Here is a 27,806-nt window from a genome sequence, read left to right as displayed (position 1 = left end):
GATGTTACCAAGCATCGCAGAGACACACCCTCTGTGATGGAGACTCTGGATGTGGGCAAAAGGTTACTTATGTGTCATGCATTAACTTAACTTTACTTGTGAGTGCAAATGCTATGACCTCGTCATGTAAACATACTAAAACATATCATTGAACACAGGTTAGTGAACATTTCATTATTTATAATTACTATCAATAGCAATAACAAAAGTTCATTCAATGATTCTTTTTTAATTGTAAAAATCTTCTTTTCTTCTTCCATCTGGGAATTAAGGAGTTTATTTGAGAGAGTTCTTGCGATGGACCTTGGAGGAGAAAATTGTTATTTTTTATTTCTTTATTACCTCTGCAGTCCAGCTGGTGTGAGTAAGTAGGCTCTGATTAAAGGGCCTACATGCAGACTTCGAGACTCCTGTGAGGGGAAAAGATACTGTAGGATGTCATAGCCAGGGTAAGTTGACCTGGCTGTGCATTTGATCTGTGGGATCTCAAAATTAGGCCATTTTGTGACGTTACAAGGGATTCATCCCGATTTTGATCAAAAAAGCTGATTTTGGTTTCTTTTGTTAGATTGACAGCCCTCACTGCTTTTACCGATCCGTTAAGCGTAGAATAGAATAGACTTTCATTTCCACAGTGGGGAAATTCACACGTTACAGTGAATCCTAGACCCACTGGAACACCTGAAGAGATTTGTAGTTGCAGTGCTCAGCATGAATGAGTAAGCCCCATTTAAAAAGAACAAATTTAATCAGTAGCTGAATGAACAAAAGAACAATTTCCAGAATTTTCACAAGGCTGGGTTTTATTGAACGCTTTTAACTCCATAACACGAAATTAAGGTAAATAATATAACTTCGATCACAAAATCTTCAGTTTTACTAAAATTGGTTGAAGCAAAAATGAATACACCCCACAGCAAAAACGACTGGATCTAGTAATACATATGACCACCGTGATTTTCAAGGACAGCAGCAAGTCTTCTTGGCATGGAATGAACAAGATGGCAACATATTGCGACATTTATCTTCTTCCGTTCTTCGAGAATAACCTCTTCTAGAGTCAACATGTTGTACACATTGTGGATTGCCCATAATGAACACCATGCTCAGGGATAAGGGTGTCCATATGTGCTCTTGGCACCAGGATACCTTAACCCGCAGCTTGATCATCGACTTTGTTGTCGTTTTAGCCGATCTGCGGCTGCATGTCTCGGACACTTGAGTGAAGAGAGGGGTAGAGCTGTCAACTACCACTACCTGGTGGTGAGTAGGCTCCGATGGTGGAGGAGGATGCAATACAGATCTGGCAGGTCCAAACGTATTTTGAGGGTATGCTGGGAACGTCTGGCAGTCTCTTGTCAAAAGTTCAACTCCCACCTACGACAGAATCTCCAAAACGGTCTGGAGAGGCGGGGGATATTGGGTCTGATTAGGCCGTTCCATGCCTCTATTGTTGAGGTGGCCGATCAGAGCTGTGGCCGCTGGGTCATTGGAGCCTGTCGTGGCGGCACCCCCAAACCTGCTGGTGGACACCGGCGGTTAGGGATGCTGTCAAGCTGAAGAGTCCTATCTGGTCTTTCTGGCCTGTAGAACTCCAGAGGCAGCTGATGGGTACCGGCAGTCCAAGCGGAATGCGGGTCAGGTGGTCTGGGAGACAAAAACCCAGGTGTGGGAGGAGTTCAGTGAGACCATGGAGCAAGATTTCCATATGGCTTTGTGGAGATTCTGGATCAATGTGGTGTGTCCTGGCTGTGGAACACTGGACCAGCTCTATACGCTCAGGGGGTCCTGGAGGGTGCATAGCAGTTTGCCCTACCAATCTACATGTGTTTTGTGGAATTGGAGAAGGCATTCGTCCACATCCCATGTGTGTGAATTCCATCCAACCATTCACACACTGGTGGGGATGAGCTATGATGTAGCAACAGCTGCCCTGGGGTGCACTGACAGAGGTGAGGCCTGCCAAACACTGGTGGCGTCAGTCCCTCTAACCACCACCAGCAGGCAAGATGGGTTAAGTGTCTTGCCCAAGGACACAGCAGCAGCATTCTTTGGTCAGAGCCAGGATTAAATCTGTAAACTTCTGTTATTGGACAAGCCGCTCTTCCTTCTGAGCAACTGCTGTCCCATGAACTAATGAACTGAACTGTATTGGAATGTTTACTTTGTGAAGTGCTTTGAGACGACTCTTTTTGTGATTTGACGCTAATATGAATAAACTGAATTGAACTGAACTGCGTGTGAGGCGGACCATAGCAAACTGTGGTCAGATATGAAGTGACCATTTAGAGCAAAGCTAATGCACAGACCACTGGGCTGGTAAGTCCTATTTGCCAAGATTTTTTTTTTTTTTACAAATTTAAACTATATAATGGGGCGACAGTGGCACAGGAGTTAAGTGCTCGCCCCATAATCGGAAGGTAGCAGGTTTGAGTCCCGCTCAGTCTGTCGCTGTCGTTGTGTCCTTGGGCAAGACACTTAACCCACGTTGCCTGCTGGTGGTGGTCGGAGGGACTGGTGGCGCCAGTGATCGGCAGCCTCGCCTGTCAGTGCGCCCCAGGGCAGCTGTGGCTACATTGTAGCTCATCCCCACCAGTGTGTAAATGTGTGAGTGAATGGGTGAATGACTGATTGTGTTGTAAAGCCCCTTGAGGGGTTACATGACTCTAGAAGGCGCTATATCAAATACAGGCCATTTACCATAATCATCTGTAACTGTAACACTCCTCCTGAACTCGTGCCAAGATCAACAAGTCTTGTTAGTGTGACTGCAGCAGTATGGCTACCCGTGTAAGCTCCAGTAAAGAGAAAATAAGTCATTTGGGAAAGCTACGACATGCTCAATGGTTGGATCTAAAAGATAATCCACATATTGCAACAATATATCCTCCCGAGACTGGCAGAACCTCAGGAACCTCCTGATTTACTACCATAGCAACATGCTGAGCTAGCGAGCAACTGCAGCACTACTGCGGTCAAAAAGCAGATGGGTAGCACTCAAACTGGAAGCTATCTTTTTTGGTTGTGCTATTTCAAAACATCGAAATTTTTAAAAATCCACCTTTGGAAATCCAATTTTTAGCTATGGTTATAGAATTATTATTATTATTATTATTATTATTACAAATTCTTTCAAAGTAAATTTCCCTCTGACCAGTTAATTAAAACCGTCCACTCATTGTTATTACGTTTAATCATGTTCCACTTTGGCAGGAAGCTGCATAATAAGTCTCTTTGTCTTACACTCATGAATGGAGCTGAGTGGGGGGCAGAAAACGGAAGCCCATAGACATTATTATCAGATGTACCAGTGTTTTATAAATAAATAAAAACACCAAATGTGCTATTTCATCAGCTCAACAATTGGGATTAGCTCCCAAAACTCCCCACCCCCACTCTCACTCATTACTATGACTGTAACACCTTAAAAACCATGGAAAAACCTGGATATCAAAAATAGTAAACATAGCAGGTCCTGGGTCAGAAGTAGCACTACAAAAAAATGCAGTTTTAACAATCACGTGCCCGTGTTGTTTGAAATCACAATTTGAATCAGAACATAATATATCGTGTAGCCCTAGTGGATGCTAAGGTGATTGATTAAAGTTTTCTGTCGACTAAATCTTTTTCTGTCCTGTGTGGACTCTCATGTGACTGTTTAAAGTCGCCTTATAGCTAAATCTTTGTCCACAGAGCTCACAAGCAAAAGGCTTCTGTCCAGTGTGGACTCTCATGTGACAGTTTAAATTTGACTTCAGGCTAAATCTTTGTCCACAAAGCTCATAGACAAAAGGTTTCTATCCTGCGTGGACTCTCTTGTGACTGTTTAAAGTTGCCTCATGGCTAAATCTTTGTCCACAAATCTCACAGGCAAAAGGCTTCTGTCCTGCGTGGACACTCATATGACTGTTTAAATTAGTCTTCTGGCTAAATCTTTTTCCACAGAGCTCACAAGCAAAAGGCTTCTGTCCTGTGTGGACTCTAATGTGACTGTTTAAAGTTGACTTCTGGCTAAATCTTTGTCCACAGAGCTCACAGGCAAAAGGCTTCTGTCCTGTGTGGACACTCATGTGACTGTTTAAATTAGTCTTCTGGCTAAATTTCTTTCCACAAAGCTCACAGGCAAAAGGCTTCTGTCCTGTGTGGACACTCATGTGACTGTTTAAAGTCGCCTTATAGCTAAATCTTTGTCCACAGACCTCACAAGCAAAAGGCTTCTGTCCAGTGTGGACTCTCATGTGACTATTTAAATTTGACTTCAGGCTAAATCTTTGTCCACAGAGCTCACAAGCAAAAGGCTTCTGTCCAGTGTGGACTCTCATGTGACTGTTTAAAGTTGACTTCAGGCTAAATCTTTGTCCACAGAGCTCACAGGCAAAAGGCTTCTGTCCTGTGTGGACACTCATGTGACTGTGTAAATTAGTCTTCTGGCTAAATTTCTTTCCACAAAGCTCACAGGCAAAAGGCTTCTGTCCTGTGTGGACACTCATGTGTATGTTTAAATGCGTCTTTTGGCTAAATCTTTTTCCACAGTGCTCACAGGTAAAGGGTTTCTGTCCTGTGTGGACTATTTTGTGTCTGTTTAAATGTGTCTTATGGCAAAATTTTTTTTCACATAACTTACAAGCAAAAGGCTGCTGTCCTGTGTGGACTCTCATGTGACTGTTTAAATTTGCCTTCAGGCTAAATCTTTGTCCACAGAGCTCACAGGCAAAAGGCTTCTGTCCTGTGTGGACACACATGTGACTGTTTAAATTAGTCTTCTGGCTATATTTCTTTCCACAAAGCTGGCAGGCAAAAGGCTTCTGTCCTGTGTGCACACTCATGTGTATGTTTAAATGCGTCTTTTGGCTAAATCTTTTTCCACAGTGCTCACAGGTAAAGGGTTTCTGTCCTGTGTGGACTATTTTGTGTCTGTTTAAATGTGTCTTATGGCTAAATCTTTTTTCACATAACTTACAAGCAAAAGGCTTCTGTCCTGTGTGGAATCTCAGGTGAATGTTAAAACTTGATATTTTTCTAAACATCTTTCCACAGTCATCACAACTAAATGATGTACGCTCTTTATGGACTTCCCTACACGAGTCTACATGCTTCTTCATTCTAATACACTTCTTACTAACCAAACATTCTGAAGACCTTATTTCTGAATGACTCACTCTCACATGCCTCTGGCGAGACCACTTGTGGACAAATTGTTTACCACACTCAGGGCAACTAAACGATTTGTTGACAGTCTTGACATCTGACTCAAAACAACTGTTTGCAATCCAATTATTGCCTCCGTCTCCAGTTTCAGGTCTAGAGTCTGACAGCTCAGAGTCTAGAGTCACATCATCATCATCATCCTCTTCACTAACTTCAGGGTCTGAAGAATCAGATGTCTGTTCATGAGGGTTCAGATCAGGGTTCCTGCTAGTTTCTGCTCCCCCGTCAGTCTCTGCTGCCACCTGGTCAGCTGTGCTGCTGGTTGGAACATCTCTGTCTTCTATTTGCTGTTGATGAAGCTGTGAGAACAGAGGTTTCTCTTCATTATCCTCACTCTTTATTGCAACAGTGAATGGAAACCTGGCAGCATCAGGCTCCTCTTTCAAACGGAGATGCTCTCCCTCCAGACTGGACAAGAGCTCCTCCTGTTCCTCCTTTATGTGGAGGTGTTCTGGGTCCTGCAGGTCCACACCAGCACTCTGTTCTTCAGGAGCTTCTTCTTTAACCTGCACCCCCTGTTGAACGTCTGCAGAAAACACATTAAATGTATGACAGATTGATGTAACTTTATATTTACACATACAATATAACAGTTGTATTATTTTACATCACATCTCCCTTTAGGGAACATAATTTTTTTGTACTCCTCCGTGTTAGTTACATGCACGCGCACACTCTCTCACATTCACATGCACGCGCGCGCGCACGCACGCACGCACGCACGCACGCACGCACGCACACACACACACACACACACACACACACACACACACACACACAGCTCCTAACTGAAAAGATTGTGGGCACCACTTACTAATATGTTTATTTCGAGCTAGGGCTGAGCAATATCTTGCTATTTGAAAATATCTATATAATTTTGAACAGGAAACAAGACAACTCTGTATCATTTATATCAATAAAAATATACAAGTGTATTTCTGTTATCGGACGAAGCTATAGGGCTGTAGCGAAGCCTCGACGAAGTCGACGGCTCGATTCTAAAAATTTGTCGACGTCAGATCCGGAAGTCGACGCACCGCGCCCACTTGTTGCATCCCCAGGAGTTTGTGAATAGAGGAGGAATCTGCCTGTTTTTCCTCTAGTTCGCCCTCTTCTCCGCCTTCACTAATATCTCCGCCAAATACCGAAGACCCGGAACAACGTCCGTCCACTACTAGATTATTTTCCTGTTTTGCCCCTTCGTCTCCCGGCAACGGACAACAACTTCCGGGGTCAGATGCGCTGCTTCGTGTCTATCGCAGATGTAGAAAATAACCGGGAGCGCTTCTCCCTTCATTAAGGAGCTTCTTTCAGACATGAGGAGAGCTGTTTTGGTGGTAGCAGTCTCTCCTCCGTGCTGGTCTGTTTGCTGCTGGGTGTTTTTGGTTTATTTAAACTTGGTAACTTGAACTTAATGTTGGTAAAGCTACTGTTAGCATCTTCGCTAACAGCTTCTTGCGTTGAGATAAGCTGTTACGTTTTGGTTTAGAGTTCATCTTTTTTGTGGTGTAGATCTCCCTTTTATTACATTTAGAGTGTTGTGGGTTTTCGGTTTAGTGTAAAATATCACCTGAGTTTGGTTTAACCCGTAACACCACTCGCCTCACGCACATAAGTGACCAAAACAAAGCAGCATGGAGACACTCCATCTTCTACCACCTCTCAGGCAGCAGCCTGCACTCCCAAGTTCTACATGTCACCAGAACATAACCAACTGCAACACAATAAAAGCATGGAAGGCCTGTAGTGTTTATTCTCTTACAGTAAGAATTTATCAATTTTTTTGAGGAATTTATTTGAGATTTTCTGGTTTTTGTTAATTGTGCAATAGAAAAATAATCATTAGATTAATTTTCTAAATAGTCATTAGAATAGTCGACTATTCGATAAAATAATCGTCAGAATAATCGTTTTAAAAATAATCGTTTACCCCCAGCCCTACGAAGCTACCACTAGCTTGCTCCATCTCTAAGCGGTCAATACATGTGTTCTCATCAAGCCCCCACAATGCCGCTCAGAAAATGGTCCCAACCCGGAAGTAAGAAAAATTGCAGTTCCACCCTCATCCGCTGGGGGCTGGTACCAGAAGCGAGCAAATCCTCATTGACTCCCATGTTAAAAATGCCATTTTCACAGCAGAAATAAACATGTTTACAGCCTGGTTCAAAAAATGTTTTTTTGTCTAAATTATCTAGTTTATACTCATGACAACTCTGAGGGGGGTGAATTTTTTTCTCACTCTTCTGTTTAAGTGTATTGAAAGCCTAAAATTCTGTATAATTAATGAGCATCCGACACACGTGACCGCCGCCTCAGACCCACGTGACCACAGAGCTAGCTCCGTGGAAAGGCCTCAGTACAGCCTCGGTCTGGCTTGGAAACTGCTCCGGCATTTTGAGTCTCTGTGTTTGTGTATTCTTCTTTGGATATTATTGGTGCAATTGTTGGACAAAATGACTTGCAGTGGTATTAATTGCACTAATAGAGCGTCCAAGGAGTCTCCACTTCATTTTTTTCGGTAAGTTAAAATCTATATTCGTATTTTATGTCACTGCCACCTTTAAACTAGCTGAGTTTACCGAAGTAGCTAGCTAACTATCAGTTTAACATGTAGCATGTACTGTTTAACCATGAAATTTAAATGTAAAATACGGTAAAATAATTAATAGGGCATATTTAGATGGGTAATATGGTAAAACCCAGTGCATTTAAGATAAAAATGGGTTGAAATATGACGGAGCGCTAAGAGGGAGACTTCTGTGTCCATTCTTCCATCCGGTAATCCCCAGCGGTCAGGCCGGGCAGCCTGACCGATCCGGTGCCTACTTGCTGCGCCTAGCTGCTGCGCGGTCTGACCGCTCGTGGAGTTTTTCATGTCTGACTTTAACCGCATCTAATACTGTATTACGGCGTGAGCGCAACAGCGACAACTTAATATCGATGTGTAAGCAGCCTGAGTGGTAGGGTGTTTTCATCTGAACCCTTAAAACCTCCAGCAGGCTATGCTGCACTATTGACGTGTTAGCGCGCGGCGCTAACAACTTAGCAACGTGACATGTCTCTGAGAAAGCGTAAAACACGGACGCTTCTTCTGAAGCGGAAAATAACACCTCTTCTTAAGCAGAGCAGGATGTCGCCTCGGCTCGTTCACGGCCGAGCCGGACTGAGCTCGATAACATTGACCAAGCACAGCCACTGGGCCGTTGTAGCTGCCACCAGGCCTGCTGAAGGAACTCCAGCGGGTTTCATCAGACTCGTAAAGTTTCTTGTTTTTGCTGGGGATTTCTGTATTTTACCGCTCCCTCCTGCAGTCTTCCCCTATTAAAATTTAAAATGTGTAACTTTATGTATTGTGATGAATGACTAATATTCATGTAAAACTAAAACGTTAGGCATTTAGGGGGAAAAACAAAATAATAAACATTATACAGATGTCAAATAAATCAAACTGTAATTAAACTATATATTTTCAAAGTCATATAGACAGCATGATGGTTTGTGTGATCCGCGCGGTTTCACTTACACCCCTTTAATGATCAGGCTGTTTTTTATTATTTTTATCAGCTGATAGCAGTTAAAATTATGGTAAAAAATACTTTTATCTGTTTTTGATAACTTAATGCCCAGGAAGAGCATCTTCCTGGGCATTAAATATAACCCAAATGTTTTATTATGAGCAGATCTGATGAAGGTTTAGACAAGCAGTCTGCAAAGTAAAACTTGTTTAGAGTCCAAACTCTTACTAAAGCTTTTAAAAAGAAAAAATGGTTGAATTTTGAGAAATATCCACAACAGGGGAGCGAGACCTCTGAAAAATGTATATTTTCTCTGAATTCATAGAATAATGTGAAGATTCTGGGAAAAGTTGGGATTCTGAGATTAAAACGTAAATCTTTCTAATCATAATTCTGGCAGTTTTTGTGTCCTTCTGCTGTGGAAAGTCGTGCAACATGAAGATACTGAGAAGATGCTTACAACCTGTATTTTTATTCCATCCATAAATAAAATCATGAGCTATTTTTTTAATCCAAATTTGATACAAAGGGCCATCGTTGGTTCCAGACCCGTTCTAGAACATTCCTCTAATCTTAAAGTCATCATCAGTTTCTTCCTTTTAACAAATATTTATTTGTTCAAATATTTAATATTTATAACTGGAATATTTGTTCCTCCCTTTCCCACTGCAGTTAGTCCTGTCCTGCAACCCTGTTTTTGCAGCTTAGTGAAGCCAACCATCACTAACCTGGGGGTGGTTTTGGACCCAGAGATGCGGATGGACTCCCACATTAGCCAGGTGGTTAGATCCTGCTTTTCCCGGCTTCGCCAGCTACCAAAGATGAAGTCCATCCTGAAAGACGTGTCATATTTTCTCCCCAAGCTGGACCTGACCGTCATGTATCGGTCCAAAATAGTGTGATGATATTGTGTTTTTTGTACATAACAGACTTTTTAACAGACAAATTTGTCGCATTCTCCTACACCTCTTCACGGGCTCGCCACAGTAAATATTCTATTTGGCAAGAGATAAACTTTATTGTATTTATCCTAGTGAATCTATAATTAAACGGGTAAACTAGTATTAGCACATCCAACATCAAAGAAAGTAAAATGTTACTATCAGGAGAGGGAGAATGTTTAAGTGGTTAGCAGCAGTGTGCTAGCCGATGGCCCCCTCCATGAGGCCACCACAGCTCAGCAGAACATCGTTGTAGCTTCTTCTGGGGAGAAAAACACTTAGAGAAAAAATAAAGTTAACAGCTGAAATAGCAGGAAATAATACAGTTAAGGAGCAGATTGTAGAAGAAAGAAACCCCTGGGTTAAACTGGTCTGTCTACTGCATAATGCTGAACTCTAACATGTGTCCTCAGGGAAGGACCTGATTGGTGTCCAGAACCTGTTGAAGAAGCACCAGGCTCTGCAGGCTGAGATCACAGGTCATGAACCTCGCATCAAGGCTGTCACCCAGAAAGGAGAGACCATGGTGGAGGAAGGTAGAGCAGGTCTGGTCCTGACATGTTTCTGAGGTGTCTGCAGGTTCTGGCTCACTTTTTTTGGGTCCAGGTCACTTCGCTGGTGAGGAGGTGAAGACTAAGCTGTCAGAGCTTCATGGACGTTGGGACACGCTAAAGGCCAAGGCGTCCCAGAGGAGGCAGGACCTGGAGGACTCTCTGCAGGCCCAGCAGTACTTTGCGGATGCTAATGAGGCCGAGTCCTGGATGAGGGAGAAGGAGCCCATCGTTGAAAGTCCAGACTAAGGGAAAGACGAGGACTTGGCCGAGGTATGGAAGTCCCTTCCTGAGAAACTCCAATCGCTTTTCTTTGCTCTCTTTCCAGTCCTTCATAATTAGTGTTTCTGTATTTGTCATTTCCTTCGGTTGTCTACCAGACGTCGTTGCTCGTTTGAGCGTCTCATGGGTTAGGGGTAGAAGTGCTGGCCTCGCACAGGAAGTGATGACAAACGTGTTCCCGGCGCTCTTATTTCAAACGGTTTACAAGCTGTGATGTGTGTTCCCGCTGCAGAGCAGCCATGACACGTGGCAGCCGGCAGAAGGCTCACGCTTTTCCACTAAACACCCGCAGAGCTGCGTCTGCGGTGAACTGAGCAGGGTTTGTTTTACGGTGGCGGATCCAATTGGACCATCGCTGCGAGAAAGCTCCACTTGTGTCAGACGAGCTGAAGGTTCTGATGTTCTGCTCCACAGGCTCTCCTGAAGAAGCACGAGGCCCTGATGTCGGACCTGTCGGCTTATGGCAGCAGCATCCAGGCCCTGAAGGAGCAGGCCCAGTCCTGCAGGGTGAGTTCAGAGCCCTCGGCCCGTCAGAACATTCTTATCCACCACGTTCTAACACCAGACCTGTTAACCCGACAGCAACAAGATAATCAGCAGGTGCTTTTGTCCTGCAGGACCTGAAGGCCAACGAGTCCCGCCTGAGGGACATCAACAAGGTGGCATCTGAACTGGAGTCAGAAGGTCTGATGGCTGAGGAGGCTCCTATGGTTCAGGCTCAGGTGAGCCTCACCTGTCTGCAGCAGCTGGTCCCTCTCACTTCCTGGTTTGTTAACTCTGCTCGTCTCTGTTTGTAGCAACAAGAACATCTGGGTTCTGCTCCTGGAAAGGTGCATGTTGTCCTCCGCCTCAACCAGAACCAGACGTGGTGTTTATGTTACCACTCATTTGTTTGTTTGTTTGTTTGTTTACAGGACGAAGCCGACTCTTAACACGGCGTCACCCTGGAAGGTGAGTTCATTCAGCTGATCAGAGGTCACCTCTGATGGCAGCAGTCACGGCCGACCGTGCTGACATCACACAGGAATTCAGGTGACCCGGCAGGCACCAGGTGCTGGTGAAAGTGGGGACATGTCAGCTGGTTGCCATGGCTACAGTTATCTTTATGCATCTGTATGACTGCTGACTGGTGTGTGTTTCCTGTGACCTTTGACCTCAGACCGTACGGTTGGGCGTTCAGACGACGGCTAACTTTAATTCCATCAAGGTAAGAGGAAGCTCTTCCCTTCCTGTCTGAGCGATCCGTCTCCAGGTTTCCTCGTCCGGCGTCCAGCCCGCTGGCGTCCACCTTCATCTCACCTTCATCTCATCTCACTTCATTTATAGTGCAATACTTTCACATTATCATTTTCCCACACTTCTGTATACCTGTATTTTGTTGTTTTTCAATAAAGAATGACAAATTATTTAAGTTTGGTTTTTGTTGCACACAAATATATATCTGTAAAAAATATCTTCAAAGCTAATGTTTACATAACAAGTATGATTGGGTTTTGCAATACGGCACTCAAGTTTATTTTAGTAAGATTTTCAAACCAAGTAAAGTTAGTAAAGAACACATTTCTATTGTCTGCTAAGAAACTGTTGGGATTTAAAATGGGCCTGTTGTACAAATAACTTGTAAATGATTATTCCTCACTTTTGTCTTAACCAAAGAAATTCCAGTAATTGAAAAAAAACATTTATTTTTAACACTACATTTTATAAAACAGGGCACAGTGTCGGCACATGTATGTATGTCGATGGTCCGCCCCAACCGAACCAGGAGACACAGACGTCAGGGAGGCCAAGGTTGTCTCTGCAGCTCTCTGGGCACCACGCCTCACTCAGCTGTCCCCAATGATCCAAATGGCTATGGAGGAAAAAAAATTTAATAAAAGAATGAAACTTAAAAACTCCCAAACCTCATGTCATATTTACTAATCAGCTATGGCTGATTTATTGTTTGGATCACAGTGAGTTACACTAATTCTAATATATTTTTATTTCTATTATACATACATACTTTTTAACTGTTATTTTCACATGACTGTTATCAGGCTCTTGTTCTGGTTCTGATGATAACTCTGTGTCTTCCAGTAAGTTATCTTGTGCTTACTTCATCTGTATAATGTCTCTTTACTTTTGGTAAATTGTACTGAGTCCAGAATAAAGGCTAGTTGGCTGTACAAGATACAAACAAGTATTACGTTTTGGAAATATATGAAACACCGCCAGCATCTGTTAGAGCCTGTGGCGGGGTGCTGAGGGCCGGCTCCAGCCCAGGAATGAGCTCTACACGCCGGCCGGGAGGGGTGGAAACACCGCCATCCTCTCCTCTGCTGGCTGTTCATTCTGTTATGGTTACCGGTGCTTGTGTTGCAATGTGAAACGCTTGGTCTCGGATTTTGTAAGAAAGATAATAAAATGTCCCCCCAAAATACGACTTAAATATATTTTCTCTTCTTCATGATACATTTAATGGCTGGTGCGACTCAGGAGTGATAGCGCCGAAAAAAACTACTGAAAACTTGCTCAAAGCAAAATGTTTTCATTACGGAAATAAATTATAAACTTACCGATTTAAAACTTTTTTAATACAGGTACTTCTCACGAACAGGCGCAGAAAACCTCCACCTAAACTCCGTGTGAGGTTCAGGTCGATGGGTGTTCCAGTTAGCTCCGGTTGGGTTGAAGCTAGGTGGCTACATCCGTTAGCTCGGCTCCCACCTCCGCTTTAGCTTTGGGTTAGCCAGGGTTAGCTTCAGGTTAGCTCGTAGCTAGTTCGCCTGGGTGTCGTCACTCGAGCCCAGCCTTACAGCCACACCCTCAGCGCCTCCTCTCTTCCCTTTTATGGAATTGTCTGGGCTGGACGGAACCTGTGACACGGTCAAAATGGCGGTGGTGGACACCTCCCATTATGGACAGATAACGTGTTATTGAAGCCTATGGAATCGAATTGTCCAGTATATGTACAGTCTATGGTGTGTGTGTGTGTGTGTGTGTGTGTGTGTGTGTGTGTGTGTGTGTGTGTGTGTGTGTGTGTGTGTGTGTGTGTGTGTACTGGCATATCTTATGTATGCTGCGAGGACACATTTTTGACTTTTCGCCTCTAACATGGGGACATGTTAAAATTGTGAGGACATTTGACAGATTATCACAGTAAAAAAACATCTACTTTAGTTTTAGAAGCATGGGGTGAATTAACTTTTAGTTGAGGTTAGGGTTAGGAATACAACAACATTAGTTCCTTAAATGAACTGGTAATCAGGAGAACTGGGAAACTTCCCGGTGGCCTGCCATTAATCTGGCCCACTCAGTGATCGTCATTCATGACATGCTTGATATCTAAATGAACAATTCGTCATGTGGCTAATCGGGCCTGTATTGGCGCATTCACATCAGGGGCAGCACAGACCGGACTGCGTCGCGTCGGTCCGGGTCCCGCACCAGTAGGTTTTGTTTACACACACTTCTTAGGAACGGAGAAATCTCCAAGCTAGCGGGCGGAGCTAAAGACACGCAAAATACAGACATGAAAACGGGTCAAGGGTGAAAAAGGTTAGACTCCACATTGAAAAAAGTAGCCGCACACACACACACACACACACACACACACACACACACACACACACACACACACACACACACACACACACACACACGAAAATCCCGCGCATGCCTGTTTGCGCACCTCAGGTCTCCGCACCGGAGCGGAGCAGTTGTAGAGCGGGTACAGTATAATTTGAGTTCGGAAGCGAGCGGCAGCGGGGGCGGAGATAGTGGAATTTTGGGGTAACTCGGCGTTATGGTGTGTGACGTACGCTACTCAGCGCTGATTGGCTGGGTTAGAATTCTCAGCGGGTGGGGTTATTTGCAGTGTTGGGCAAGTTACTTCAAAACTGTAATGCATTATTTATTACTTGTTACACTAATTTTAAAAGGACTTTATGGAGTTTTGAATTTTTATGCTCGCGATTGCCCCCTCAGGCCAAAAGCGTAACGGCAGCTTCAATAGTAGGCTCGTGCACGAGGCACGCATGCTGTACGTGCACACTCCTTAATGAAAATAACAGCTGAGACAGTCCCTTGTGTGTGTGTGTGTGGTCCGGAGGACAGAGGACAGGAGAACACGCAGCTAATTAATTGAATAATTTGGTTCTGTACCTTTCTCTTCAGCGCAGCCGACAAAGGTTTATGATGGGTCACTCCTCCTTGAACCGTCACCTTATCGTGGTGGAGGAGTTTGAGTGCCCTAATGATCCTAGGAGCTATGTTGTCTGGGGCACTTAGTGCCCCTGGTAGGGTCTCCCATGACAAATTGGTCTTAGGTGAAGGGTGAGACAAAGAACGGTTCGAAGGATCTTTCATGGCGGTGAAAACGAAGAGTCGGAGTACCCGGCCCGGAGGGTTACCGGGGTCCCACCCTGGAGCCAGGCCTGGGGTTGGGGCCCGTGAGCGAGCGCCTGGTGGCCGGGCTTTCGCCCATGGGGCCCGGCCGGGCCCAGCCCGAACCGGATACATGGGCTCGTCCAACTGTGGACCCACCACCTGCAGGAGGAACATGAAGGGTCCGGTGCAATGTGAATCGGGTGGCAGACCAAGGCGGGAGCCTTGGCGGTCCAATCCCCGGACAAGAAAACTAGTTTTTGGGACATGGAACGTCACCTCGCTGGCGGGGAAGGAGCCGGAGCTTGTGGCAGAGGTTGAGCGGTACCGGCTAGATATAGTCGGACTCACCTCGACACATTGCATTGGCTCTGGAACCCGAGACCTGGAGAGGGGTTGGACACTCTACTTTGCTGGAGTTGATCCGGGTGAGAGGCGGAGGGCTGGGGTTGGCTTTTTGTTAGCCCCGAGACTCTCTGCCTGTGTGTTGGGGTTTACCCCGGGGGACAAGAGGGTAGCTTCCTTGCGCCTTCGGGTCGGGGAACGGGTCCTGACTGTTGTTTGTGCTTATGGGCCAAATATCAGTTCAGAGTACCCACCCTTTTTGGAGTCCCTGGGACGAGTGCTAGATAGTGCTCCATCAGGGGACTCCATTGTCCTGCTGGGGGACTTCAATGCTCACGTGGGCAATGACAGCTTGACCTGGAGGGGTGTGATTGGGAGGAACGGCCCACCTGATCAGAACTCGAGCGGTGTTTTGTTATTGGACTTCTGTGCAAGCCGCAGTTTGGCCATAACGAACACCATGTTCGAACATAAGGATGCCCACCGGTACACTTGGTACCAGGGCAGCCTAGGTCACAGGTCGATGATAGATTTTGTAGTCGTATCATCTGACCTGCGGCCGTATGTTTTGGACACCCGAGTGAAGAGAGGGGCGGAGCTGTCAACTGATCACCACCTGGTGGTGAGTTGGATCAGATGGCAAGGGAACATGCCGCGTAGACCTGGCAGACCCAAACGCATAGTGAGGGTCTGCTGGGAACGCCTGGCAGAAGAACCTGTCAAGACGGTCTTCAACTCCCGCCTCCGGCAGAGCTTTGACCACGTCCCGAGAGCAGTGGGGGACATTGAGTCCGAGTGGGCCTTGTTCCACTCTGCGATTGTCGAGGCGGCTGTTGCTAGCTGTGGTCGTAAGGTGGCCGGTGCCAGTCGTGGTGGCAACCCCCGTACCCGCTGGTGGACACCAGAGGTTCGGGGAGCCGTCAGGCTGAAGAAGGAGGCCTACAGGGCGTGGCTGGTCTGTGGGTCTCCGGAGGCAGCAGACAGGTACCGGATAGCCAAGCGGGGTGCAGCAGTGGCAGTTGCCGAGGCAAAATCTCGGGCGTGGGAGGAGTTTGGTGAGGCCATGGAGAAAGACTATCGATCGGCTCCAAAGAGGTTCTGGCAAACTGTCCGGCGCCTCAGGAGAGGAAGGCAGCAACTCGCTCACACTGTTTACAGTGGGGATGGGGAGCTGCTGACGTCAACTGAGGCTATAGTCGGACGGTGGAAGGAATACTTTGAGGAGCTCCTCAATCCCACCAATGCGCATTCCGAGGAGGAACCAGAGCTGGGAGGCCTGGGGATGGACTGTCCGATCTCGGGGGCAGAAGTTGCTGAGGTAGTCAAACAACTACACAGCGGCGGAGCCCCGGGGGCGGATGAGGTTCGTCCTGGGTATCTCAAGGCTATGGATGTTGTAGGGCTGTCATGGTTGACACGTCTCTACAACATTGCGTGGTCATCGGGGGCAGTTCCTAGGGAGTGGCAGACCGGGGTGGTGGTCCCCATCTTTAAGAAGGGTGACCTGAGGGTGTGTTCCAACTATAGGGGGATCACACTCCTCAGCCTCCCTGGAAAGGTCTACGCCAAGGTACTGGAGAGGAGGGTCCGATCGATAGTTGAATCTCAGATAGAGGAGGAGCAATGTGGTTTTCGTCCTGGCCGTGGAACTGTGGACCAGCTCTATACCCTTGCAAGGGTGATGGAGGGGGCATGGGAGTTTGCCCAACCAATCCACATGTGCTTTGTGGATTTGGAGAAGGCTTATGACCGTGTCCCCAGGGGCACCCTGTGGGGGACACTCCAGGAGTATGGGGTGGGTGGCTTTCTGTTAAGGGCCATTCAGTCCCTTTACCAGAGGAGCGTGAGTTTGGTCCGCATAGCCGGTAGTAAGTCGGACCTGTTCCCAGTGAGGGTTGGACTCCGCCAGGGCTGCCCTTTGTCACCGGTTCTGTTCATCACTTTTATGGACAGAATTTCTAGACGCAGCCGTGGTGTGGAGTGTGTCGAGTTTGGTGGCAGGAGAATCTCGTCTCTGCTTTTTGCGGATGATGTGGTCCTCCTAGCTTCATCCAGCTCTGACCTTCAGCTCTTGCTGGGTAGGTTTGCGGCCGAATGTGAAGCGGCTGGGATGAGGATCAGCACCTCCAAATCTGAGACCATGGTTCTCGACCGGAAAAGGGTGGCTTGCCACCTCCGGGTCGGGGGAGAGGTCCTACCTCAAGTGGAGGAGTTTAAGTATCTCGGGGTCTTGTTCACGAGTGAGGGTAGGAGGGATCGGGAGATCGACAGGCGGATTGGTTCGGCGTCTGCAGTGATGCGGACGCTGAGCCGATCTGTCGTGGGGAAGAGGGAGCTGAGCCAGAAAGCCAGGCTCTCGATTTACCGGTCGATCTACGTCCCAATCCTCACCTATGGTCATGAGCTTTGGGTAATGACCGAAAGAACGAGATCGCGGATACAAGCAGCCGAAATGAGTTTCCTCCGTAGGGTGGCCGGGCTCAGCCTTAGAGATAGGGTGAGGAGCTCGGACATTCGGGAGGGACTCGGAGTAGAACCGCTGCTCCTCCGGATCGAAAGGAGCCAGTTGAGGTGGTTTGGGCATCTGGTCAGGATGCCTCCTGGACGCCTCCCCGGGGAGGTGTTTCGGGCATGTCCTGCCGGCAGAAGGCCCCCGGGTCGACCCAGGACACGTTGGAGAAGTTACATCTCCAATCTGGTCCGGGAACGCCTTGGGGTCCTGCCGGAGGAGCTGGTGGACAAGGCCGGGGAGAGGACGGCCTGGAGCTCCCTAGTTGGGATGCTGCCCCCGCGACCCGGACCCGGATAAGCGGAGGAAGACGACGACGACGACGACGACAGTCCTCCTGCATGCTCAGTTCATTCCCTTCCCTTGCTTGAAAAATTGTTCCAAAATGAAAGTTGAACCCACATCTTTTTATCTATGAATTCAATGCCATTCGGCGAGTCTCAAATAAAAATTTTGGCATCTTACTGTAAAAAAATATACCATTAATGTAAAAAAAATTTCTAAAAAAAACTATGTTCACATCCAGAATCAAACCCGGATCTTCTGCACAAAAGTCCGACGTCTTACTTGGTGAGCTACAGCACCACTAAGGTCCTTTGTATCCGTAACATTTATATCCTTGATGACACCTGAAACAACGTTCAAAGAACTGTTTGGAGGACTATGCCTGAGTGTGAACGTGCATGAAGCAGCCTGCTCGACCCGAGCAGCTCTCTTTTTCTGTGATTTTACAGAAAAACAGGCAATCACAGTAAAAATGCCAGGGCTCATTCTACAGGACCAGGGCATTGCAGGAGAATGTATGAAGAAGACATTTATTATTTCTATACATGTTTTGGCTGTCAAACTTCCATAATGCCCCTTTAAAGTAATTCATTACATTACAATATTACTGATTTTCAAATGTAAGGCATTATACTACTTTTGCATTACTTTAAGTTACTTTCACCAAAACAACTTCAATATGAATCTAGTAATATGACGCTCAGTGAGCTAATGACATATATGTGGAAAGTGATGTGGTATCTGAGCTCGGATTGCTGTTAAAAACAGTCAGATATAATAACAGTCAGTGTTTCCTTTACATAGGCGTAGCCGTGGCGGCCCCCCACGGCTGAAATCCCAGCGCCACGCCTACAAGATCCCGTTTTATAGATTTAAAAAAAAAATTTTTAAATGCTGTTTCCCGAAGAAGCAGCGGGAACTACTCTGTTGTCGCTTATGATCACAGCCGGCAGGCAGCAAGGAGGAGGAGGCAAGGCAGGGTGGTTACAGCTAGGGATGTGCCGGATACTCATTTCAGACGAGTATCCGGTACGGATTAAGCAATACGAGCATGAAACGAGTAAAACTCGTAAATATCTGTAATCGTGCTGAAGAAAAATCCTCATTGGGTAACTGCCTGTCTTCCAGCTCTGTGATTGGCCAGTCACATAGAGCACCCGCCCCTCTCTACACACAAAACTCTGCAGCAGTATCTTGGGAAGACCATTTCGAAGAGGCCAACGAGCGAAAGAGGAAGCTCAGTTCAGCCCACACACACACACACACACACACACACACAGACAGTAACGGATCTCAGCGCTTGCTTCACTGTTGCTCACGTTTCTTCAGTGCTCCCTAGGTTTTCTTCAGCTCGCCTCTTTTTCAGTTTAATGTTTAAAGTCACTTTTTTCGTAACGCACGTGGTGCATTTGACAAGACCGAGCTGAAAATGGCTCGTGCTGAGTCGGTCACTGCCTCCGCTCCGGTTTTTAAAATTTATTTTAACTCTCTCCTTCTCTCTCTCTCACTCTCACACACACACACACACACACACACACACACACACACACACACACACACACACACACACACACACACACACACACACACACACACAGGCACCTCAGTCAATATTGTTTTGTTTAACTGTGTGTGGGAAAAATGCCAACAATGTTAGGAAAAAATCAGTTTAATCAAATTAAAATGAAATGGTTCTAGTATTTCATAATTCCTAGTTCCTGCTGCATGAGTTCAGATGTATTAATTCATGCACTTAAATATTAATGTTCTGATTTTTATGAAAAACTGGTTCTGTAATAGTGCCAACTCACCAGCTGAGGCTGCACCTGGCGGTAAGGCGTTTCCTGTTTCCTGTTTTCAGTGTTGCACTACGTGTAGCTGTTTGGTGTTTGGGGCTAGCTAAAGCTGATTTAATTTCTCTGTACTATAGGGCTGTAGCGAAGCCTCGACGAAGTCGACGGCTCGATTCTAAAAATTTGTCGACGTCAGATCCAGAAGTCGACGCACCACGCCCACTTGTTGCATCCCCAGGAGTTTGTGAATAGAGGAGGAATCTGCCTGTTTTTCCTCTAGTTCGCCCTCTTCTCCGCCTTCACTAACATCTCCGCCAAATACCGAAGACCCGGAACAACGTCCGTCCACTACTAGATTATTTTCCTGTTTTGCCCCTTCGTCTCCCGGCAACGGACAACAACTTCCGGGGTCAGATGCGCTGCTTCGTGTCTATCGCAGATGTAGAAAATCACCGGGAGCGCTTCTCCCTTCATAAAGGAGCTTCTTTCAGACATGAGGAGAGCTGTTTTGGTGGTAGCAGTCTCTCCTCCGTGCTGGTCTGTTTGCTGCTGGGTGTTTTTGGTTTATTTAAACTTGGTAACTTGAACTTAATGTTGGTAAAGCTACTGTTAGCATCTTCGCTAACAGCTTCTTGCGTTGGGATAAGCTGTTACGTTTTGGTTTAGAGTTCATCTTTTTTGTGGTGTAGATCTCCCTTTTATTACATTTAGAGTGTTGTGGGTTTTCGGTTTAGTGTAAAATATCACCTGAGTTTGGTTTAACCCGTAAGACCACTCGCCTCACGCACATAAGTGACCAAAACAAAGCAGCATGGAGACACTCCATCTTCTACCACCTCTCAGGCAGCAGCCTGCACTCCCAAGTTCTACATGTCACCAGAACATAACCAACTGCAACACAATAAAAGCATGGAAGGCCTGTAGTGTTTATTCTCTTACAGTAAGAATTTATCAATTTTTTTGAGGAATTTATTTGAGATTTTCTGGTTTTTGTTAATTGTGCAATAGAAAAATAATCATTAGATTAATTTTCTAAATAGTCATTAGAATAGTCGACTATTCGATAAAATAATTGTCAGAATAATCGTTTTAAAAATAATCGTTTACCCCCAGCCCTACTGTACTAGGATATCTCTGTTATTGTAGCACTAAAGCACGCTAAAACACACATTTTCTGCTGTTCCACCTAGCTTTTAGGGAACCATTTGAGTTTGCACGCAGTTTATTTGGTACTGAACAGTTAGCTCGTCCAGTTAGCTTAGCCTCAGCACGGCTATGGCTACTTCTGTCTCTGCTTCTCCGTCTCCTATCTCTTGCTCTCTGTGTCAGATGTTTAGTTACTCCTCTGCCTCCTTTAGTGATAATGGTACGTGTGATAAATGTAGCATTTTTGTAGCTTTGGAGGCGAGGGTGTCGGAATTGGAGTCCCGGCTCCACGCTGTTGAAAACACCGTAAACAGCCATAGCTACTTAGCTAGCGCGGGGCTAACTAGCTCAGAGCCACCCCGTAGCGGTCCTCCAGCAGAAGAACCCGAGCAGCCGGGACTTCAGGCCGGCTGGGTGACGGTATGCAGGAAGCATAGAACCCAGCCCGTGGGCCACCACCAACCCGTCCACGTTTCTAATAGATTTTCCCCGCTCAGTGACGCACCCACTGACAAGCCGACTCTGATCATTGGCAGCTCCATAGTCAGAAACGTGGCATTAGAGACTCCAGCAACCATAGTTAAATGTTTACCTGGGGCCAGAGCGGGCGACATTAAATCTTATCTGAAACTGCTGGCTAAGGATACGCGTAAATAGAGTAAGATTGTTATTCACGCTAGCGGTAACGACACCCGATTACGCCAATCGGAGGTCACTAAAATTAATGTTGCTTCGGTGTGTAAGTTTGCCAAAACAATGTCGGACTCCGTAATTTTCTCTGCCCCCCTGCCTGATCGGACCAGTGACGACATGTTTAGCTGCATGCTGTCCTTCAACCGCTGGTTGTCTAGGTGGTGTCCTGAAAACAACGTGGGCTACATTGATAATTGGAAAACTTTTTGGGGAAAACCTGGTCTGATGCGGAGAGACGGCATCCATCCCTCTTTGGATGGAGCAGCTCTTCTTTCTAGGAATATGGCCAGTTTTATTAGTCCTCCATGACAACCCAGGGTCCAGACCAGGAAGCAGAGTCGTAGTTTAACCCACCCCTCTGCAACTTCTGTACTGTTACCCACCCACTACCCCATAGAGACAGTGTCCTGCCCACGGCCAAAATCACACAGATTAAATATCAGGCTTAATAAAGCAAATCATGGAAATCTCATAAATATTAGAACAAATTCAACTGAGCAGAAAACTAGAAAAATTAAATGTGGGTTGTTGAACATTAGATCCATTTTTTCTAAGACTTTGTTAGTTAATGACTTGATTTGCGATAATCAGATCTCTTTGCTCTCTCTCACAGAATCCTGGCTGCAGTAAGAGGACTATGTTAGCTTAAATGAGTCGACTCCTTCAAATTATTTAAATCATCATATTGCTCGAAGTACAGGGCGAGGAGGAGGAGTGGCAACCATTTTTCATTCGGACTTATTAATCAGTCCCTTACCAATTAATAGCTACAGTTCGTTTGAACACCTTATTCTTAGTTTTCCTAATCCAGATTGCAAAGCTGTAAAACCACTCTTGTTCATAGTTTTATATCGTCCACCAGGCCCTCACTCTGAGTTTTTGGATCAGATCTCTGATTTTTTATCTGATTTGGTGCTAAATACTGATAAGGTCATTGTAGTGGGGGATTTTAATATTCATGTGGACATTAAAAATGATAGCCTCAATGTAGCCTTTAGTAATATCTTAGATTCAATTGGTTTTACTCAAAGAATACATAGCTCCACCCACTCCTGCCATCATACATTGGACCTTGTGCTGACTTATGGCATTGAGTGTGAGGAAATAACAATCTTTCCACATAATCCAGTCCTCTCAGACCACTTTCTGATAACCTTTGAGTTTTTTATAACTGAGTTCTCGAGACATGAAAGTAAATTTCACTATAGTCGGTCTCTATCTGACAACGCAGTTGCGTCTTTTAAATCAACTGTTCCATCTTTACTGTCCTCAGCATCTCAGAGGCATGTAGCAGAGGGCAATATTTTAAGTTCTAGCCCCTCACAAATTGATGCCTTAGTTCATCATGTTAATTCCTTTTTACGTGTGGCATTAGATGATGTAGCCCCTTTAAAAAAGAAAGTAATTAGGGACAGGAAGTTGGCTCCCTGGTTTAATTCTCATTTACGAGCCTTAAAACAAAACTCTAGGAAATTGGAGAGAACATGGCGCTCTACGCACCATGAGGAGGCCTACCTATCCTGGAAAAATAGTCTTGTGCTTTATAAAAATAAGCTTCGACAAACTAGAACTGCTTATTTTTCAGCATTAATTGAGGAGAATAAGCAAAATCCTAAATTTCTTTTCAGTACAGTTGCTAAACTTACACAGAATCATAGCTCTGAGCCATCTATTCCCTTAGCCCTCAGCAGCAATGACTTCATGGGATTTTTACAAGTAAAATTAATTCTATTAGAAACAAAATCTTTAGCATCCTCCCTAATGCGATTTCTTCTTCCTCAGTAAGTGAGGCAGCTTCAGAGGTGACTGTAGAACCTCATCTGTGCTTGAACCGTTTTGATCCAGTTGAGCTTTCAGAGTTATCAAAAATATTAGCTTCATCTAAACCTTCAACTTGCATTTTGGATCCAATCCCAACCAAATTATTTAAAGATGCATTTCCTTTGGTTACTGCCCCCATTCTAGATATAATCAATCTATCCTTAGTAAATGGGTATGTACCACAAGATTTCAAGGTTGCTGTAATCAAACCTTCACTTAAGAAGCCTTCTCTGTATCCAGATGACTCAATGAATTATAGACCAATATCTAACCTTCCATTTTTATCCAAAGTCCTGGAGAAAATAGTGGCCATCCAAGTATGTCAGCATTTAAACACCAAAGCCCCATTCCCACCTGTACCGGGTCGGCCCGGGCCGGGTAGCCCCAGTCGGCCCCAGCCTGGCCCGGTTGATTCCACACATCCTTGCCTTAAGCCCATGTGGGCTGATTCTACCCACCAATCAGAGGCTTGCTCTAATGGAAGGTGTGAATGGGCTGATTCTACCCACCAATCAGAGGCTTGCTCTAATGGAAGGTGTGAATTTGCTGTCAGCAGTGGGCGTGTTGGCCCTGGTCGGCCTGAAGCAGTACCCCTCGGGAAGAGGGCCGAGAATGAGCCTTGGTTGGCCCGGGAAAATTCCAGGCCACCCAGATATGTAAACAACCTACGCTACCCGGCCCGGGCCGACCCGGTACAGGTGGGAATGGGGCTCAATGCTCTGTTTGAGGAATTTCAGTCTGGTTTTAGAGAGTATCACAGCACTGAAACTGCGTTAGTGAGAGTTACAAATGATATTCTCATGGCCTCAGATAAGAATCTTGTGTCTGTTCTAGTCTTGTTAGATCTCAGTGCTGCCTTTGACACAGTTGAGCACAATGTTCTTTTAGAAAGACTTGAACATGTTGTAGGGATCAAAGGAACAGTGCTAGGCTGGTTTAAATCCTACTTGTCTGACAGATTTCATTTTGTAAACGTACATGACAAATCTTCTTCATACTCCAGGGTTACTTGTGGAGTACCACAGGGTTCAGTGCTTGGACCAATTCTTTTTACTATATATATGCTCCCAATTGGTAAAATCATTAGACAGCATGGGATAAACTTCCACTCCAACATGACTCCAACACGCCTACATCTAAATAGGATAGATTATCCAGAGTTATCTCTGTAGTTATGCTGCTATAGGCTTAGACTGCTGGAGGACACACTGACCACTTTTCACACTCTACTGCTTTATTCTACAGTCTGCACTTTAACTGTACTATTTTGTGCAATTTCAGCTGTCAACTTTATTTTCTCTGTAAGTGTTTCTCTCCCCAGAAGAAGCTACAACGACGTTCTGCTGAGCTGTGGTGGCCTCATGGAGGGGGCCATCGACTAGCACACTGCTGCTAACCACTAAAACATTCTCCCTCTCCTGATAATAACTTTTTTCTTTCCTTGACGTTGGATGTGCTACTACTAGTTTATCCGTTTAATTATAGATTCACTAGGATAAATACAATAAAGTTTATTTTCACCAAATAGAATATTTACTAAGACATCACAATATAACTATAGACACATTACTTGGTGTGTGTGTGTGTGTGTGTGTGTGTGTGTGTGTGTGTGTGTGTGTGTGTGTGTGTGTGTGTGTGTGTGTGTGTGTGTGTGTGTGTGTGTGTGTGTGTGTGTGTGTCTGCTCTGTCTTCTCGATCCCCAGTGAGTCGTGGAGGATGGCTGCTTATACTGAGCCAGGATTCTCTGGAGGTTTCTTCCTGTTAAAAGGGAGTTTTCCTCTCCACTGTCGCTTTATGCTTGCTTAGTATGAGGATTGCTGTATAGTCACTGACACTTGTCAGTGACTTGATGCAATTTGCTGAGTTGCTTATATAGGAAACATTATTTCTGATTGGCTTAATGAACTGTCCTGAATTGGAATGTTTATTATGTGAAGTGCCTTGAGACGACTCTTGTCGTGATTTGGCGCTATATAAATAAACTTGAATTGAATTGAATTCCTTTACTATTGTCATCAAAAATATTTAATCTCAATTCTGAGGCTGCTCTGTAAATAGTTAAACAATACACATATCAACTTCTGATCATTCCACATCAATTTCAGATTTAAAATAATGAATTGATGTAAACCACACAACCGCAGAAGGCAAAGTGTGTCCCCACTCCCTGTTCAGCTATTTTCCTGCACCAGATCTGGCTTTTACAGATGTTTCACACCTGTGTGAATAACACATCTGTCTAACAGAAAAACCACTTCTCCAACTCATTTACATATCTGAAAGGTGGCAGCCCTACCTGTGTCCATGCTGTCCAGGTCCAGGTGGTGAAGAACACACGATGAATCAGTCCCAGCTGATGGATGATCCTGGAGTGGTAGCAGGTTTTCTTTAGCCGTGTTTAGCTAACAGCTGCAATAGAAACAAAGCAGGAGAGCTGATTAAGATGCTGCTTCAGAACAACGCAGGAGACTAAAGATCCAACGTTTTGGTTCTGGCCAAAGGAACAGCAGCAGATCCAGAGGGCAGGAAGTCTAGAGAAAAGCTTTTCTCACCCACAACCTGATTCTGGAGCTCCGATTGTCAGGAAGACCGCAGAATATCTTCTCTGGTTCTGGAAAGAACTCCACCAAGTTGTTGAGGAGGAGAAGAAAGTTTCCACAGCCTGGTGAGAAGATTTCTGCAGCAGCAGCAGTTAGTCGCTTTAGCTGATCAACTCTCCCAGAGACTGAAGTGAAGACATTTTTACTGCAGAGCCTCAAATATTCTCCTCACACACCAGAACAACAACAAGCTAGATCTGCTAGCAGCTTCCGGTTTCTGCTTTTTCCGGTGGTCGGTGACCAGCGTAAAGGTGCACTACCGCCACCTGCTGGAGCAGAATAAAACACACCTGTGTTCAGAATGGGACTAATAAACCTGACATCTAATATCAATTATTTTATGCAGTTTCGTCAAAATCCCTGACAAACAAGCAAATTATATTTTTATTTTATTTCAGACCAATTTAATTTTTTTCTTGAATTTATTTAACGGCAAGGCAGCTTTATTTATATAGTACATGTAATACACAGAGACAATTCAATTTGCTTTCCAATTAAAAATGAAACCTTAAAATCAACTTGACAGCATCATTAAAATTCAAACTAATTAAAATTAGATGTAAAAATTAAAAAGAAAACAAAGGTATTACAGTGCAGAAATTACTGTGTAAGAACAAAGGCTGATGAATGTTTTCAATTTTGATTTAAACGTCACTAGAGTTGGGGCACATGTGAATGTCCTAGCTGTTCCTAGAACTGCACTTTTCTGGACTGAGGTGTCTGATGTTTTTCCTGGGATCTGCTTTAGCCTCTCCTCCAATTTTGGAGTTACTGCCCCAATGACCACGGTTACCACCGATGTCCTCACTCAAGTTCTTCTCTGAGGCCTGGTACCTCTCTAGTTTCTCAAGTTCCTTTTTCCTGATGTTGCATCACTTTGTATTGCCACATCCACCACAACGGCTGTCTTTTGTTGTTTGTCCACCACCACCAAGTCCGGTTGATTCTCCATCACCAATTAGTCTGGATCAGGACGTCCCAAAGGAGCTTGGCTGTCTTAGGGGGTGTTACCCACTTTCACCTTGGGGCTTCCAAGTCAAGTCAAGCCAAATTTATTTATATAGCGCCAAATCACGACAAGAGTCGTCTCAAGGCACTTCACATAGTAAACATTCCAATACAGGTCAGTTCATTAAGCCAATCATAAAAAAGTTTCCTATGTAAGAAACCCAGCAAATTGCATCAGTGACTTTACAGCAATCCTCATACTAAGCAAGCATTTAGCGACAGTGGAGAGGAAAACTCCCTTTTAACAGGAAGGAAACCTCCAGAGGATCCTGGCTCAGTATAAGCAGCCATCCACCACGACTCACTGGGGATCGAGAAGACAGAGCAGGCACACACACACACACACACACACACACACACACACACACACACACACACACACACACACACACACACACACATTTTAAGTGGGAGAACTTGCACAATCGGTGGCTGACTAAATACTTTTTTGCCCCACTGTATAAGTTGTTATTCTCAAAACCACATGCAGATGCTATCTCGCTGTGCTCTACCTCACCCGTTTGGATGTGAGATGTCCAGGAGCCGACGACCCCACTGCATCTGGTTCGTAGAGAAACCCCGATGCGACCAAATCAGTCCTCAGATGTCTCCGGGTCACGATAGATGAAACCGAGTGTCTTAAAAATAACTCTGAAGGAGTTTTGAGTCAGCTTGTTCTGCAGGAAACTAACTTGTTTCAGCTTCGCAGGTGCAAAAAAGGTTTAAGGTTTTGACAACGTG

General features: G+C 45.2%; 2 protein-coding genes across 2 annotated transcripts in view; both read right to left on the bottom strand.

Annotated features, from left to right (window-relative positions):
• Positions 1 to 27,806, bottom strand: part of LOC129163068 (zinc finger protein 420-like) — a 348,176-nt gene that overhangs the window by 279,534 nt on the left and 40,836 nt on the right. The gene's annotated exons all lie outside the window — the stretch shown is intronic.
• On the bottom strand, positions 786 to 26,253 carry LOC139066153 (zinc finger protein 665-like). Its single transcript, XM_070548219.1, has 3 exons — positions 26,010 to 26,253; positions 25,754 to 25,866; positions 786 to 5,734 (listed from the first exon to the last, which is right to left on the bottom strand). The coding sequence occupies exons 2-3, from the start codon at positions 25,761 to 25,763 to the stop codon at positions 3,798 to 3,800; spliced, it is 1,947 nt and encodes a 648-aa protein (XP_070404320.1). The 5' UTR covers positions 25,764 to 25,866; positions 26,010 to 26,253; the 3' UTR covers positions 786 to 3,797.

This window comes from Nothobranchius furzeri, chromosome 2 (assembly GCF_043380555.1).
Source record: "Nothobranchius furzeri strain GRZ-AD chromosome 2, NfurGRZ-RIMD1, whole genome shotgun sequence".
NCBI classification, from domain to species: Eukaryota; Metazoa; Chordata; class Actinopteri; order Cyprinodontiformes; family Nothobranchiidae; genus Nothobranchius; species Nothobranchius furzeri.
The sequence above is the reverse complement of the archived record's forward strand: the minus strand, read 5'-3'. Positions and strand labels throughout refer to the sequence as shown.